The 17850-nt window shown below is 44.0% G+C and overlaps 1 protein-coding gene across 1 annotated transcript in view; it reads right to left on the bottom strand.

Moving 5' to 3' along the window:
* Positions 1–645: 645 nt before the first annotated feature.
* LOC308081375 (NLR family CARD domain-containing protein 3-like) overlaps positions 646–17850 on the bottom strand; it is a 189015-nt gene continuing 171810 nt past the window's right edge. Inside the window, exon 12 of the mRNA XM_080457751.1 lies at positions 646–1670. Within this exon, the coding sequence (XP_080313877.1) occupies positions 1120–1670 (551 nt within the window). The 3' untranslated portion in view covers positions 646–1119. The remainder of the gene's footprint in view (positions 1671–17850) is intronic.

The raw sequence follows: 17850 nt of genomic DNA, 5'->3' as shown, positions 1-17850 counted from the left end.
GCTCACAATGCATCCCCCCTGTCTGAAAATAGCAGATCTACAAGCTCACAATGCATCCCCCCTGTCTGAAAATAGAAGATCTACAAGCTCACAATGCATCCCCCCTGTCTGAAAATAGCAGATCTACAAGCTCACAACGCATCCCCCCTGTCTGAAAATAGAAGATCTACAAGCTCACAACGCATCCCCCCTGTCTGAAAATAGAAGATCTACAAGCTCACAATGCATCCCCCCTGTCTGAAAATAGCAGATCTACAAGCTCACAATGCATCCCCCTGTCTGAAAATAGCAGATCTACAAGCTCACAATGCATCCCCCCTGTCTGAAAATAGCAGATCTACAAGCTCACAATGCATCCCCCTGTCTGAAAATAGCAGATCTACAAGCTCACAATGCATCCCCCTGTCTGAAAATAGCAGATCTACAAGCTCACAACGCATCCCCCTGTCTGAAAATAGCAGATCTACAAGCTTACAATGCATTCCCCTGTCAGAAAATAGCAGATCTACAAGCTTACAACGCATCCCCCGGTCTGAAAATAGCAGATTTACAAGCTAACAACACATCCCCCCCGTCTAAAAATAGCAGATCTACAAGCTCACAACGCATCCCCCCCCCCGTCTAAAAATAGCAGATCTACAAGCTCACAACGCATCCCCCCCGTCTGAAAATAACAGATCTACAAGCTCACAACGCATCCCCCCGTCTGAAAATAGCAGATCTACAAGCTCACAACGCATCCCCCCCGTCTGAAAATAGCAGATCTACAAGCTCACAACGCATCCCCCCCGTCTGAAAATAACAGATCTACAAGCTCACAACGCATCCCCCCGTCTGAAAATAGCAGATCTACAAGCTCACAACGCATCCCCCCCGTCTGAAAATAGCAGATCTACAAGCTCACAACACATCCCTTGGATTCCGTTTGAAAATAAATCTACAAGCTCACAACGCACCCCCCACCCCCCCCCCCGTCTGGAAATATCAGATCTACAAACATTGCACTGGAGGGGGGGGGGGACCCCAGTCAGCTAAGTACAGTAGTATGTATATACTGTATCTGTAAGCTCTACTATATATTCTATATACATACTGTAGGGTGTAAGTGTTTCAACACGTTTACCAGATCTCACAGACCTCTGCTGTACCTCTATAAACCATTATCCCTGCATATAGAGGTTGTGTGAAGGTGGTGTTTACTGTATAGAGGAGGGTCTGTTTGTTGTCATTAATACAGTAGAAAGACACAGTACCTGCTCTGTGATCTGTGTACACGCCCATTACCCCCTCATACCCCCCTATGGCCCCCCCTGTGGAGACATCAGGTCCTGACAGTGTAGTCTTAATGCTGTTGTGAGTGAACCAGCCTGAACCATGTGACCAATATAACATCCAGGACTTGTCATTGTAACCAAAGGGTGATAGCTCCGCCTCCTTTCTGTTGATGTCTATATAACTGACTGCTACACCAACACCTCCACTCCATTTTACTTCAAAGTAACTACGTTCAGGCAGACTCTCTCTACTCAACACCTGAGACCAAGAGGTAAATCTGTGTGGATGTTCAGGATGATGTTGGTCTTCTCCTGTCTCAGTCACCTTCCTGTTCTCCTCTGATAGGATGAGGAGGTCGTTCACTGTGTTTTCATCCAGTGAAAGCTGACAGGAATCTGTGAGAAAAACACAAGACAAAATATCACAACTAATGAAACACTTTACACCTGGAGTCACTGTGTCGGCCATGTTATTAATGCTGAACATTTAGAAACTTAACCCATTAAGACCAGGAACACATCTGTGTCATTTTAACTTTTATTTATCTGTTCAATAATCAGTGGTGGAAAAAGTACTCAAATGTTTTACTTAAGTAAAAGTATCAATACTGCAATGTAGAAGTACTCTGTTACCAGTAAAAGTCCGGAATTAAAAAAATATTTGAGTAAAAGTACAAAAGTATTGGCATCAAAATGTACTTAAAGTACCGAAAGTATAAAGTACTCATTGTGCAGAATGTCCCATTACCCAGTTTTTAAATGTATAAAATATATAAAAATCTTTTCATCGCGACACATTGTGAGCTTGTAGATCTGCTATTTTTAAACGGCCGAATTGTATATAGGGCTGAAGTGGTTTGTAATAATAATCTAAATCTACAAAGTAACTAATAACTAAAGTTTTCAAATAAAAAAATAGTGGGTTAAAAGTACAATATCTGCCTCTGAGATGTAGTGGAGTAGAAGTAAAAGTAATGAAAATTGGAAATACTCAAAATTGTACATAAGTACAGTACTTGAGTACATGTACTTAGTTACTTTAAACCAGTTTCAAACTTTCTTTTTTTGGCTGTTCAAAAATAGCAGATCTACAAGCTCGTAGCGCGGCAGTCGGTGTCGCGCTACGAGCTTGTACTGGAACAAAATATTAATGTTCGCTTTATAAAACTATAATATTCAAAGATTTGCACACATTTTCATGATTTTTCAAAAATAGCAGATCTACAAGCTCATAGAGCGGCACTCAGTGCCGGGCTATGAGCTTGTAGATCTCCTATTTTTGAATAGCCAAATAAATCTAAAGTGACAGAGATGCGTTCCCGGTCTTAATGGGTTAAATGGGTCCCCAGCTAAATGTGTTAATATAGAATCACAATATTTTTAACAACTTTTATATTTAGGCTAATAAAAATAGCAGATCTACAAGCTCATAGCGCGGCACCGATCCGCTATTTTAGAAAAATCGTGAACGTTTAAGCAAATCTTTGAATATATATGTATTTAAAGCAAACATTTTTAACTCAAATCTCTGCTTCTGGGGGTCCCTGGAACAACATATTTTTAGATGGGGGTCCGCGGCCAAATACATGTCATTGTGGGGGTCCTTGACATGGAAACAGTTTGAGAACCACTGATATTATAACAACATACGTTTAGAAAAATTATTAAGAAGACATTTGTAGAATCCCTCAGAAGCAAAGATTTGAGTTACAAATGTTCATTTGAGTTAAATGAATGTTAAATGTTAAAGTCATAGCGCCGCACCGAGTGCCGCGCTATGAGCTTGTAGATCTGCTATTTTTGAATAGCCAAAGTATAAGATAATGCTTCAATTAGATAGATCTAATTAAATTAGATAGCAGATCTACAAGCTCACAATATGTCACATTGTGATGTGTTGTGAGCTTGTAGATCAGTTATTTGCACTTTTCATACTGAGACAAAAAAAATCCTCAGTGTTAACCCATTAAAACCAGGAAAGTGTTTTGATTGTTTAGATTTTAGTGTTTTGGAACAGAGGTTCTCATAAATAGCAGATCTGCAAGCTCACAGTGCATCACTTCGTGCCAAATTGCGAGCTTGTACATCTGCTATTTTTGAACATTTTTGAAAAAACTTGAAATTGTATGAAAGATTAAAAAAAAAATAATAATAATAATCTGGGGTCCCTGACATAAAACATGTTCAGTAATGGGTTTGATGATGTTCTATATTGTCTGAATCAGCTTTGTTTGTGTTTGTTTATGTGCTAAAAGAGTGACTTTGAGATCTGTTTCAGCGTACAATGTAAGTCAATGAGAATATTTAGAATTATTAATTTCTAATCAATGGAGATATTATTTCATTCAATCAATGGATTTTTTTATTATTAATCGCCCAGAAGCAAAGATTTGAGTTAAAAATGTTCACCTTAAAATATATATATATATATATTGAAAGATTTATGAAAATGTCATGATTTCTTCAAAAAATAGCAGATCTACAAGCTCATAGCGCGGCACTCGGTGAGCTTGTAGAAAGTATAAGATAATGTTTAAATCAGATCTAATTAAATTAGATAGCAGATCTACAAGCTCACAATGTGTCACATTGTGATTGCTGTCACTCAGGCAGAAACCTTGTATTTGAACCTTGCTATTGAAAATAGCTGATCTATAAGCGCTCTATATGAGATTTACATCTGACACACACACACACACACACACACACACACACACACACACACACACACACACACACACACACACACACACACACACACACACACACACACACACACACACACACACACACCGATCTGCTACTTTAGAAAATTTGTGAAAATGTAAGCAAATCTTTGAATATATATATAAATATATTTAAAGCAACATTTTTAACTGAAATCTTTGCTTCTGGGGGTCCCTGGAACAACATATTTTAAGATTGGGGTCCGCGGCCAAATCCATATCATTGTGGGGGTCCTTGACATGGAAACAGTTTGAGAACCACTGATATTATAACAACATACGTTTAGAAAAATGATTTAGAAGACATTTGTAGAATCCTCCAGAAGCAAAGATTTTGCTTCTTTAGAGTTACAAATGTTCATTTGAGTTCAAAATGCTCAAAATGCTCAGATCTACAATGCTCATAGCGCGGCACCGAGTGCCGCGCTATGAGCATTGTAGATCTGATGAGCATTGTTGCATTGTAGATCTGTTATTTGCACTTTTCATACTGAGACAAAAAAAATCCTCAGTGTTAACCCATTAAAACCAGGAAAGTGTTTTGTTTGTTTAGATTTTAGTGTTTTGAAACAGTGGTTCTCATAAATAGCAGATCTACAAGCTCACAGCGCGTCACTTCGTGCCACGCTGCGATATTTATGAACATTTTTGAAAACAATTGAAATTGTTTGAAAGATTTTGAAAAAAAAAAAGATTTCTGTGGTCCCTGACATAAAACATGTTCAGATGGGGGAAACTACACAACCCAAACCTCTACCACAGTGGTCTGGTCCTTTAAATGAATCACTGTAACTATGAAGGTTGTTTATAGCATTGGTTCTCAAAGTGGGGTCCGGGGACCCCCAGGGGTCCTTGGGGGATTCCAAGGGGTCCCCAGCTAAATGTGTTAATATAGCATCACAATATGTTTAACCACTTTAACCTTTTATACTTAGGCTACTCAAAAACAGCAGATCTACAAGCTCATAGCGCGGCACCGATCTGCTACTTTAGAAAAATCTTGAAAATGTTTGCAAATCTTTGTATAAATATAAATGTTTTAACATTTGTAACTCAAATCTTTGCTTCTGGGGGTCCCTGGAACAAAATATGTTGAGATGGGGGTCTGCGGCCAAATACATATAATTGTGGGGGTCCTTGACATGAGAACAGTTTGAGAACCACTGATTTATAACAACATATGTTTATTTAAATGTTTTGACTTTTAGGATTTAGAGACATTTGTTGTTAAAAATGTTCACCTTAAAAAAATATATATATTCAAAGTTTCTTCAAAGTTTCTTCAAAAATCACACCCAGTGTGAAGTAAGCGGTGCCTTTGATGAGTTTATTTAATTGAGCTATATATGAACTAGAGAATAAATGTTAAAACCCTGTAACTTCATTTCAAGGCTACTGAACAGCGCCACTGGAAGCAAATCACACTTAGGTGTTAAAGTAAGTGGTGCAGGTATATAGCAGTGAGGCCAAATGCATTCCAAGGTGAAAAAAAAGACTTCAAATGAATGTTGTGCCTTGACTCTTAATTGACAATGACTGAGACCTGGCATAGGTAACCCCTCAGCTCATCATAGAGATCTTGCACCTGTATGTGATTCATGGTGGAGAGTTCTGTGTGTGTGTGTGTGTGTGTGTGTGTGTGTGTGTGTGTGTGTGTGTGTGTGTGTGTGTGTGTGTGTGTGTGTGTGTGTGTGTGTGCGTGTGTGTGCACGTGCACGTGTGCAGTGCTGGCTTGTGTGTGTGTGTGTGTGTGTGTGTGTGTGTGTGTGTGTGCACGGTGCGCCTCACAGGTTTGCATCTTACGTGTGTGTGTGTGTGCACATGAGTAGGCGTGCACGCACGTGCACGCGCACATGTGCAGTCCTGGCTTGCACGTGTGCAGCGCCTCGCAGGTCTGCATGTTACATGTGTGTGTGTGTGTGTGTGTGTGTGTGTGTGTGTGTGTGTGTGTGTGTGTGTGTGTGTGTGTGTGTTTGTGTGCGTGCGCGCACGCACGCACGTGTGCAGTGCTGGCTTGTGTGTGCGCACGCACATGTGCAGTGCTGGCTTTTGTGCGTGTATGCATGTCTTTAAGTGGCACATGTGTTTCAACGGTGTGCCTCGCAGGTCCGCATGTTGTGTGTGTGTGTGTGTGTGTGTGTGTGTGTGTGTGTTTGTGTACACGCACGTGTGCAGTGCTGGTTTGCACGTGTGTGCATGTATTTAAGTGGCGCATGTGTTGCAACGGTGTGCCTCGCAGGTCTGCATGTTAAGTGTGTGTGTGTGTGTGTGTGTGTGTTTGTGTGCACGCATGCACGTGTGCAGTGCTGGCTTGTGTGTGTGTGTGTGTGTGTGTGTGTGTGTGTGTGTGTGTGTGTGTGTGTGTGTGTGTGTGTGTGTGTGTGTGTGTGTGTGTGTGTCTTTAAGTGGCGCATGTGTTGCAACGGTGCGCCTCGCAGGACCGCATGTTGCGCGCGTGCGCGTGTGTGCGTGTGTGTGTGTGTGTGTGTGTGTGTTGAAGTGGCGCATGTGTTGTGTCTTTGCCGTGCTCAAACATACGGACGGATGGACACACAAGGTCAAATGTAGAGCGGCTGGCACCGCTAAAAAATAGCAGATCTACAAGCTCATAGCGCGGCACTCGGTGCCGCGCTATGAGCTTGTAGAAAGTATAAGATAATGCTTAAATTAGATAGATCTTCTTACATTAGATAGCAGATCTACAAGCTTACAATGTGTCACATTGTGATGTGTTGTGAGCTTTTAGATCTGTTATTTGCACTTTTCATTCTGAGAAAAAGTATATATATATATATAGGAGTGGCCCAATTCTCTTATATCCAACTTGCTACAAAAATCGCTCATGCAAAACTATATTATCTCCTACATTTCATTTTCCACCTTCACATGTGTCTCCTTCCTCTAATAATCATAAAGTGCTATATATTTCATCTCGCCATTTACTTCCGGATGGTTCGTTACACCAGCCAATCATCATCATCATCTGCGCCACACTGAGAACCTTTTGCCCTGTTGCCACATCCGTCAAGCGGGAAAGAAACAAGCGCTGCCGTGGTCTATGCAAACGAGCCCAAATGCGTGCCCAAATAAGACTAAAATCGCTTATACAAAAGGCAGACCTGGCAACGCAGGCTACGCCAATCATGTGACAGAGATCCACAAGCTATGGGCCACAGCCGCTATGTGCCATACACCGTATCTTAGCAACAACGAAAGCGCTCACTCTCATTGGTCGTGTCATCCTGAGGCCAGTTTCCAGACAGCAGCATTGCAGAGAGCTTGCTGTCGCCATCACAGCCAGACGCAGCAACAACAGGGCTCCGTGAGAGTTGTGCGCGCTGAGCTGGACACGACAGCACAATCACCCTCATTTCACTAATAAATCGCCCTGTCATTCATATTGTCAACACTTTGACGTCACTACAGCCTGCTACCAATGTAACCAATGTTTATGTCCACTACTGTGATAGCGTTCGTTGTATTTCAATGATTACTGCCCATGGGTGCTTAACATGAGCCCTTAGCATGCGGCTAATGCTAACGCACTTTCAAAGTTAGCATGTAGCTAACGTTAACGTGGTTGTCATGGCTGAAGCGGCTGTGCAATCACTTTGTCAACAACGAACGTTAGTGTGCTGGATGTTAATATTCCTGCTCAGTTAGTCCATTGTAGATGGTGCGCTCACATAAGCCCTAAAAAACACACCTGCCAACCCTCATCGTACACAGCATTAGCTGCTAACGTGGCCTGCTACTTGGATTCTGTTGCTGCTGGTTGTTAATGCAGCCTGCTAATGGTCTCTAAAGCATATATGTCAATGTTTATGTCCATTACTGTGTTGCCGTTAGTTGGGTTAAATGCCTATTAGCCAAGAGCTGCCTATAATGAGCCGTTAGCGTGTAGCTAAGCTAATGAACGAGTAGCGTTAGCATGCGGCTAATGCTAACGCTGTTGTCGTGCTCAAACAGCTATGTTACACATCTTACCAACAACCTGTATGAAGTTAGTCTGGTAAATCTCATCAATGCTACCTAATTAGCCTGTTGAAGAGTTTCATTTTAGTGTATTTTGTGGGGTTTTGTGACACAATGTAACGTATTGGCAGTGACGTGTTGCTGCACCATTCAGAGGGCATCATGGGAAATGTAGTCATTTCTGCTAATTTCGGTTCTACAGTGTTAAGCTTGTGTTACATTACTGCTGCTTAAGGCCCCTGCATGCTACCAAATGAGGTGGTCACCCTTGCACCGTTTGTGACCACTGAAACGGTCCTTAGGTGGGCCCCACCTAGGCAATTCTATGTGGGGCCGAGGTGGGTCTTAACTGCGATGCCCATGCGGGCTATAAGTAGCTTCTACCTGGCCCTTAGGTGGGCCCCAACTAGCCACGTTTATGTGGGACCGAGGCGGGTCCTAACTGGGTTTGCCCATGCAGGCTTTAAGTGGGTTCTACCTGGGCCCTAGGTGTACCCCAACCAACCAGAGTGCAGTGGCCATCGCTCCAAATGTTGTGACGTCAGGGCTCTCAATACTGCACATTGGTGGAGGAGGAGGGGCCGCAGGGCGACCGCACACATCGCTGAACCAATGGTAGCCCACGGATGTTTCCTCTGGAGATTTAAAATCCGCCCCTCTATGCCACATATCAGACGCGCTACAGGGTCTACACTGACCGAGCCACGGCCCCACTGGCCCTCATGACGCTACGCCACTTATATGCGCTGCCAAGTGGCCGCGGGCGCTACGTGGGCGCGGGCGCTAGACGCTCGGCCCCGGTGAGCTTCTAGTCTATCCAACTTGTTCACCCAGTCACCACATTGTGGAGGGAGGTCTCTGGAACTGCCACGCGGCAACCATGAAGAAGAAACCTGAATTCATTTCAGCCCAGGCCTCCCTCAAGTATCTGCAATTCCTTGCTCTAACAGAAACCTGGATTACCCCAGATAACACTGCTACCCCTGCTGCCCTCTCTGCTTCATATACCCCCCCCCACCCCCCACCCAGGTCGTGGGGGTGGTACAGGTTTACTCCAAATGGAATTTCCGTGTTTTAAATCTCTCTCACCTTTCTCTTTCCACATGTGAATGTCATGCTATTTCAATAACACAACCGGTCCCTCTCACCATCATTGTGCTCTATCGTCCCACAGGGACCCTTTAGTGCGGGCCCTTAAGTCTATTTTTACGTTACAATAGTTCACTTTGTGATACAAGCGCCAAATTTGGCATGAACAATGCCTAGGACCTACTTTTGCAGAAAAGCCCGTTAGCCACGCAAAAAAAAAACAATATGGCTGCCATTTTCCGAAATGGCTGCTGAAAGAGATTGTATGTGTATTTTGACCTGGATTGTGATTGGATTTTGATTATTTTGGTATCAACATATAGTTTTGACTCGCCCTGCCCCCTCCCCCCATTAGCTACGTGAAAAAAAAAACAATATGGCTGCCATTTTCCAAAATGGCTTCAGGCAAAAGGCATTTTATGTGTATTTTGACCTGGATTGTGATTGGATTATCCAATTTTGATTATTTTGGCATCAGAATATAGTTTTGACTCCCCCCGCCCCCTCCCCTCTTTAGCCACGCAAGAAAAAAAACATTATGGCTGCCACTTTCCAAAATGGCTGCTGGGGAAAGACATTTTATGTGTATTTTGACCTGGATTGTGACTGGATTTTGATTATTTTGGTATCAACATATGAGTTTTTACCCCCCCCCATGCCTGGATCACAAATTGTTCTAATCGTCACATTTGCAGGCACTCAGCTGTGTGCACTGAAGGCCAAAGCGGTAGCACTTGCATCTACCGCCACATTCAGTCTTGCACCGGCATTTTGTCAGTTGTTCACATATCTGGGCAATTGCTAGAGTGTTATCCACGCTACTTGCCAAATGTCATCCTCTGCTCGCCATCCCCAGCTGCAGGGCTCTCTGTATGCATTTGACATACAGCTGCCTGGCTTCAGACACGGGCAACTTGATAAGTGGCACGCTTCAAATGACGTGCAAGAGATGCCCTTGTAGGTAGATTGGCATCATAGGACCTCGGCTTCCATGCAAACAGGTAAAATCTTGCATCATCAACCACATCACTGTAATGTTTGGTACTGCTTAAACCTTTATTGTGAAGGTCACTATTACCACTGCTGGAAGCAGGATGCTTTTATGCTGACAAGCACGAGACCGGAAGTCAGATAATGCCGGTACTGTAACCGAGACGGTGATAATAAACAAGAGCTCCCGTGCTAAGCTAAGAACTTGAAGTGTAACTGTGTCCATTATTATACAGATTAGGCTATAGTACATATTGTGTATAGTCTACCACAACATGGTGTCAGAGTAAACAGTAGTTAGTTAGACTACGGACCCGCGTGAAACTAAAAATAAAAATAAAATAAAAAGACGAGGGAAAATCGAAAATGGAGGCGTTCGGTGTCCCTACTCCGAAGATGGACTGGGATTCATCTAATCTACCAGATGCCTGGCGGAGATTCAAGCAACATGCTGAACTCATGTTCACAGGCCCGCTCAAACAGAGAGCAGAAGAGGAGAAATGCAGTTTCCTCTTGTTGTGGATCGGGGACAAAGGACGGGACATCAGCAACACATGGACGCTAACGGAGGACGAAGCTAAGTTGCTAAAGACATTCTACGATAAATTCTCAGAATACCTCACTCCGAAAGCAAACCCCATATTTGCAAGGTACAAATTCCATGAGAAGACACAGGGGAGCGGTGAGTCATTCGAGCACTTTGTGACAGAGCTCAAGCTATTAGTCAAAGACTGTAACTACACTAACAGTGATGAGATGGTCAGGGACCGTATTGTTTTCGCTACCAACTCACCCAGAGTGCGCAAAAAATTACTCAGCCAGGGGCCGGAGCTCACGCTAGAAAAAGCGATCGACATAGCCCGCTCCCATGAGATATCACAAGTGCAGCTAAAGGCTATGGCTAGCGACAGCCATGAAGTGCATGCAATCCACCATCGCAAACCTGGAAAGCCAAGCTTCATGAGAGGTGCTAGCAAGCACTATGAAAGCCCAAAAATGCAGGACAATGCCTGTAGCAAGTGTGGAGGACACCACAATAAATCAACAGAGTGCCCAGCAAAAGGTAAACAATGTCTGAAGTGCCGAAAATTCAATCACTATGCAAAAGTGTGTAAAACTAAGTCCTACACCCCAGGTAGAACAGTGCACAGAGAAATCCACACAGTTGGAGAAGATTATGAAGATGATAACTCTGAGCTGTTTGTGGACACTGTTACTACAGAGAGGGAAGATGAGGAAAGTGCATATGCAGACATAGGATTGGGGCCACAGAACAGAAAGTTGACCTTCAAACTAGATACTGGGGCACAAGCAAGCGTAATACCTGCCAAAGATTTTAATGCGCTAATGTCCAGCACACAATTAATGGCTGCTGACCGTAAGTTAACTGGCTACGGTGGACATGCGCTGGAAGTAAATGGCTACTGCAAAATAGCAGGCAGATACAAAGCCAAGTCAACCACAGAAAAGTTCTACATAGTGAACTGCAAAGGCCCACCCATCTTAGGCTACAAAGCATGCAAAGCCCTGGGACTCATCAAAGTGGTGTATGCAGTCAACAGTGACAAAGAGAGCAGCACCCAGTCAAACCACATACAAAGTGAGTACTCAGATGTTTTCAAAGGCATCGGCACATTCCCAGGCGAGTGCAGTTTCAGAATAGACCCCAGTGTAGCACCAGTTATCTGCCCACCACGGAGGGTACCATTCGCCCTTAGAGATCGTCTAAAGACAGAATTGGACAACATGGAAAGGGACAGCATAATATGCAAAGTGACTGAGCCTACCCAGTGGGTTAATGCCCTAGTAGTGTGTGAAAAGCCAAAGACACACAAACTTAGAGTATGCCTAGACCCAAGACCCCTAAACAAGGCAATTCTGAGGCCATACTACCCCCTACCCACACTGGAGGATGTGACATCCAAGTTAGCTGGGGCAAAGTACTTCAGCATCCTGGATGCAAGATCAGGGTATTGGGCAATCAAGTTAAGTGAGGAGTCCTCACTGCTCACTACATTCAACACCACATTTGGAAGATATCGTTTCCTCAGGCTGCCCTTTGGCATCGTGTCTGCCCAGGATGAATTCCAGAGGAGGGTGGATGAGACATACGAAGGCCTAAAAGGAGTGGCTGGTATTGTGGACGACATTGTCGTGTTCGGGAAAACAAGGGAGGAACACGACAGCAACCTCCGAGCCATGCTCGACAGAACCAGAAAGCGAGGGATACGACTAAACCCAGAGAAGTGTCGCATCTGTGTTCCTGAGGTGAGCTACTTCGGTCATAAACTCACAGCCAACGGTCTGAAACCAGACCCGCTTAAGGTGAAAGCCATCAGATACATGCCACCGCCAACAAGTGAGGCAGAGCTTGAAACCGTGTTAGGCATGGTAAATTACCTGGCAAGATTCGCACCCAATCTGGCCGAGGTGTGTGCACCACTCAGACTTCTGCTAAGGCAGGAGACAGAGTTCAAATGGGACACAACACATGACAGTGCGTTTCAGCAGATGAAGGAGATCATCACAGCAGAGCCAGGGCCAGTGTTAGCCTACTTTGATCCTGAAAAGGAAGTGACACTGCAAGTAGATGCGTCAAAAAATGGCCTGGGTGCAACCATCATGCAGGAAGGCAGGCCAGTAGCATATGCATCCAAGCTGCTGAACAGCACAGAGCAAAACTATGCCCAAATTGAGAAGGAGCTATATGCAGTCCTGTATGGGTGTAAGAGGTTCCACGAGTACCTCTATGGGCGAAACATAACTGTGGAATCAGACCACAAACCGCTAGAGACTATTCTCCGCAAACCCTTAGCCCTTGCTCCACCGCGCCTACAGCGCATGATGCTCGCACTGCAAAAATACACCATAACTCTCATCCACAGACCAGGCAAAGAGATCCCGGTGGCCGACACACTGTCAAGAAAATCCCTGGATGAAGAGGACAAGTCTCTATCAGAGGCCATGGAGACACAAGTGCACACTGTCATCAGCACAGCTCCAGTGAGTGCAAACAGGCTAGATGACATTAAAAAAACTACTGCTCAGGATGAGCAGCTCTCCGCTCTAAAGCAAGTCATTCGGTCAGGCTGGCCGGAGACAAGAAAACAATGTCACCCACTCATCAGCGAGTACTGGAACCACCGTGACGAGATCACAGAGGCTGATGGGATCCTTCTGAAGGGTGAGAAAATAATCATTCCACACAAGCTCAGACCCTACATGCTAAAATGCATACACACAGGACATTTTGGAGTAGAAAAGAGCAAACACAGGGCAAGGGACGTAATGTTTTGGCCAGGCATGAGTCAACAGATCGAGGAAACAGTCCTAAAGTGTGACATATGCCAAACACACCGTAGTGCCAACACTAAAGAACCCATGCTCTCACATGACATCCCAGAGACCCCGTGGGAGACTGTAGCAACAGATCTATTCACATGGAACTCTGAGAACTACATTGTCATATGTGACTACCTCAGCAGGTACTTTGAAATAGAGCGCCTGCACAACATCACTACAGCCGCTGTCATTCACAAGATGAAGGCAGTGTTTTCAAGACAAGGAATTGCACGTAAAGTCATTTCTGACAACGGGCCATGCTATAACTCACATGAGTTCAAGCTGTTTGCAGAGTCATGGGGCTTCCAGCACGTCACTTCGAGCCCGCATTACCCGCAGTGCAACGGCCTTGCCGAAAAGACTGTTCAAACCGCAAAGCGGATCCTCACCAAGGCCAAAGAGGACAAGAAAGATCCATACCTCAGCCTTCTGGAGTATAGGAACACACCAGTCAACGGACTCAAATCCCCAGCCCAGATCCTGATGAGCCGCAGACTGCGTTCCATCCTGCCCACGACGACTCAACAACTTCGACCTCAGGTGACCCCCCAGGCCACTGTACGTGCAAGGAGAGAGAACTGCCAGCAGCGCCAGAAACAGCACTACAACAGATCTACCAGACCTCTGTCAACGCTGCACGCCGGAGCGCCCATCCGTTTCCAGCAGGGAGATGGCACATGGAAACCAGCGACAGTCATCCAACCAGCTGAGACCCCACGGAGCTACCACATCCAGACCGGTGATGGACAGTCATACAGGCGCAACCGACGGCATCTGCTAGACAACCATGCACCCATCACACAGCAACCAGAGATCAGCGAGGACGACCCGGTCACTGCACGAGAAGACCCGCCTCACCCTGGTTCTGTCAGTGAACCTGTTCACACTGAACCTTGTCAACGCACAAGGTATGGACGTGTCGTTAAGCCGAGGCAAGTCCTTGACTTATAATTGATTGTAAAGGGTGTAGGCGGATCGCTGCCCTGAAATGAAAAAAAAAAAAAAAGAGAAAAAGAAAAAGAATTGTACAACATACCGTGATTTAATGTGTTTATAAGAAAAGAAAATAAACTAATTTGTGATACTGTACTGTATTCGGATACTTACCTGTCATGAGATGTTCACCAGTTTAATACTGTCATTACAGTGTGATTCCCTGAAGTTGCTGCTAACATTTCACAGGAGTTGGAACTACTTGTCGCTAGTATTATTGTTGCTCCAGAAGAAGCACACTTAAATACTGCAGCACTTTTCAGTATACTGAAGTTATATTTCTGCACTGAAGTTATTTGCACTGCCAAGGATTTTACAGTATACTGCGAATTGAATATTGTGTAATTTGAGTGCCTTATTTTTCTGCATGTCATTTGATGCTCTGCACATCTTATTTTCTTGTTAAAGGGAGATGTAATGTTTGGTACTGCTTAAACCTTTATTGTGAAGGTCACTATTACCACTGCTGGAAGCAGGATGCTTTTATGCTGACAAGCACGAGACCGGAAGTCAGATAATGCCGGTACTGTAACCGAGACGGTGATAATAAACAAGAGCTCCCGTGCTAAGCTAAGAACTTGAAGTGTACCTGTGTCCATTATTATACAGATTAGGCTATAGTACATATTGTGTATAGTCTACCACAACAATCACTAGTGCTGTTCTTGTCATGCACTGTTACTGGTGGGTATTGACTGAGCTTCTGGAAGACATGAGACACTTCAGGCCACACTTACCGGGTTTCTGTCTTTTTGCCTTTTCCCACGAAAGGCTGACACGACCTCAAATCCAGTGAAAGCGTGAAAGAAAAGGATGCCAATGGATTTTTCAGGGCCTAGATTCTTCACTAAATCGTGAACTGGTAACCAACAACAATACAGTACAGTGCTGTTCAATAACAATACAGTACAGCACAGTACAGTACTGTGCTGTACAATAGCAATACAGTACAGTACTGTACAGTACAGTACTATGCTGTACAATAACAGAACAGTACAGTAGAGTAAAGTACAGTGCTGTACACTAACAGTACAGTACTGTTTTGTAATGTGTTAGTTTGTCCTGTTTTAAGTGGTTACTTAGTTTTTACTTTAGCCTACTGTTGTGTTTGTTTTATTTTGTCGTAACGTTTCCTGTCTTGTCTCGTTACCTTGTGATTAGTTTTATTTCTCCACCTGTATCCCGTTAGTCCCTTAGCTCAGTGGTACGCATTCTGCGCAACCTTTTGACAGTACACCCTCAGAAAACATTTGGATTATCAAAAGACAATCCAGGTAAAAACACACATAAAATGTCTTTCGCAGGCAGCCATTTTGGAAAATGGCAGTCATATATATATATTTTTTAACGGGGGAGGGGGTGGGGGAGAGTCAAAACTATATTCTGATGCCAAAATAATTTCAATCCAGGTAAAAAAAAAACATGCTAAATGTCTTTAGCTGGCAGCCATTTTGGAAAATGGCAGTCATAAATATATTTTTTTGCTTGGCTAACGGGGGGAGGGGGCGGGGGGGAGTCAAAACTATATTCTGATGCCAAAATGATTTCCGTGGGGCGGAGTCAAAACTATATTCTGAAGCCAAAATAATCAAAATTGGATTATCCAATCACAATCCAGGTCAAAAACCACATAGCATGTCTTTCGCCGGCAGCCATTTTGGAAAATGGCAGCCATATTATTATTATTTTTTGGGTGGCTAATGGGCTTTTGTGAAAAAGTAGGTCCAGAAGAAACTTTGTGGAAAATTTGGCGCTTGTATCACAAAGTGAACTATCGTGTCACTAACAGCCCCCGGTAATTCAAGTAAAAAAAACACTCACGTTGGACCAAATTGTATTATTTTGTTTCTCAACTGATTTTGACAGGATAAAAAATCTACCCTGATCTGCTCACTGCTAATACCCTAAATCCAAGATGGCCGCCATGGTGAGTATTTAATTCCAAAAATTGGCATATCTTCCAAACTAATAGAGCTATGAATGTAAACAAAGTGTCTAATCCTATGTTTTTGAGGTCAGGGAATTGATTCATTTTCAGTCAAAATCAGTTGAGAAACAAAATAATACAATTTGGTCCAACCTCTGCCCTTTAATTACTGGACTTACTACTACTTAGGAACTTCCTGGAAGAACTAGATTCTCTGATCAGCTCCTTTCCGGTGGATGAAACCCCTTCATTCTACAGGGTGACTTCAACCTACCTACTGCAGAGAAGTATCTTCCTGTTACGTCCCTCCTGTCTTCATTCTCCCTGTCTCCTTCTCCTCCCACTCATAGAGCTGGTAATGTATTGGACCTTGTGTTCTCCCTCTAACCTCTCTGTTACCCCTACATACCTCTGACCATTACTTCATAACCTTCTCCCTCTCTCTCTCTCTCTACTCTCCCACCTAAACCCACTCACCCTCAGACCGTCACCACTCAACATAACCTGAGGTCCCTAAACCCCTCCATTCTCTCGTCCTCTATACTGTCCTCTCTACCCTCCCTGGATTCCTTCCCCTGCCTCTCACCATACACTGAAACCTCATCCTTTCTCTCCACTATCTCATCTGTGTTTAACCGTCACTCTCCTCTCTCTTCCAGAACAGCACGCCCATGTCCGCCGGCTCCGTGGTTATATGCAACCCTCAGAGCTGAGCGAACACCTCTCAGGGCAGAAGACGGAACAACCAGATGACTTCTCCAACTTTCACTACTTTCACTCACTCCTTTCTGCCTTCTCCCTCTCACTATCTACAGCTAAATCCTCTTTCTACCACGCCAAGATGTAATCCTGTCCCTCTAACCCAAGGAAGCTCTTTTCCACGTTCTCCTCCCTCTTAAACCCCCTCCCCAAACCCCACCTTCATCCCTTTCAGCTGATGCTTTTGTCACCTACTTTGAGAAGAAGGTTGATGACATCAGCAGCTCCTTTTCCATCTTCCATATAAAGAAGTGTCTGACTCACCCAATGCTAACCCCAACATAGCATGCCTGTCCTCCTTCTCTCCTTTCTCTCCAGATGAGGTTCTAAAACTAGTGACCTCCTCTAGACCTACCACCTGTTGGTGGTAAGTCATTGGTAATTGACCATTGTAACTGGTTTAATCTGTAATTGGTAATTGACCATTGCACCTGATCTGCTCCCCTTCATTACCTCCATCATCAACACATCTGTAACTTCAGGCTGTGTCCCGTCTGCCTTCAAGTCAGCCAGAGTAACGCCGCTCCTCAAAAACAACAACTCAAGAACAACAGACCGGTATCACTCCTTTCCTTTCTTTCCAAAACTCTTGAACGTGTTGTTTCCAACCAGCTTTCTCTCACAAAACAACCTGCTGGATCCCAACCAGTCAGGATTCAAATCGGTGTGAATAGTTTCAATGTACATATTTCTTTTTTTAGATACATATTCTACGGTTAGACTGATGATAGGTTCTTAGCTTACTTATGCATTAGTTTATTAGTAGATTATTATT

This window comes from Gymnoscopelus braueri (assembly GCF_963280865.1).
Source record: "Gymnoscopelus braueri genome assembly, contig: SCAFFOLD_42, whole genome shotgun sequence".
In the NCBI taxonomy this organism is placed as follows: Eukaryota; Metazoa; Chordata; class Actinopteri; order Myctophiformes; family Myctophidae; genus Gymnoscopelus; species Gymnoscopelus braueri.
This window is presented reverse-complemented; position numbering and strand designations above follow the sequence as displayed.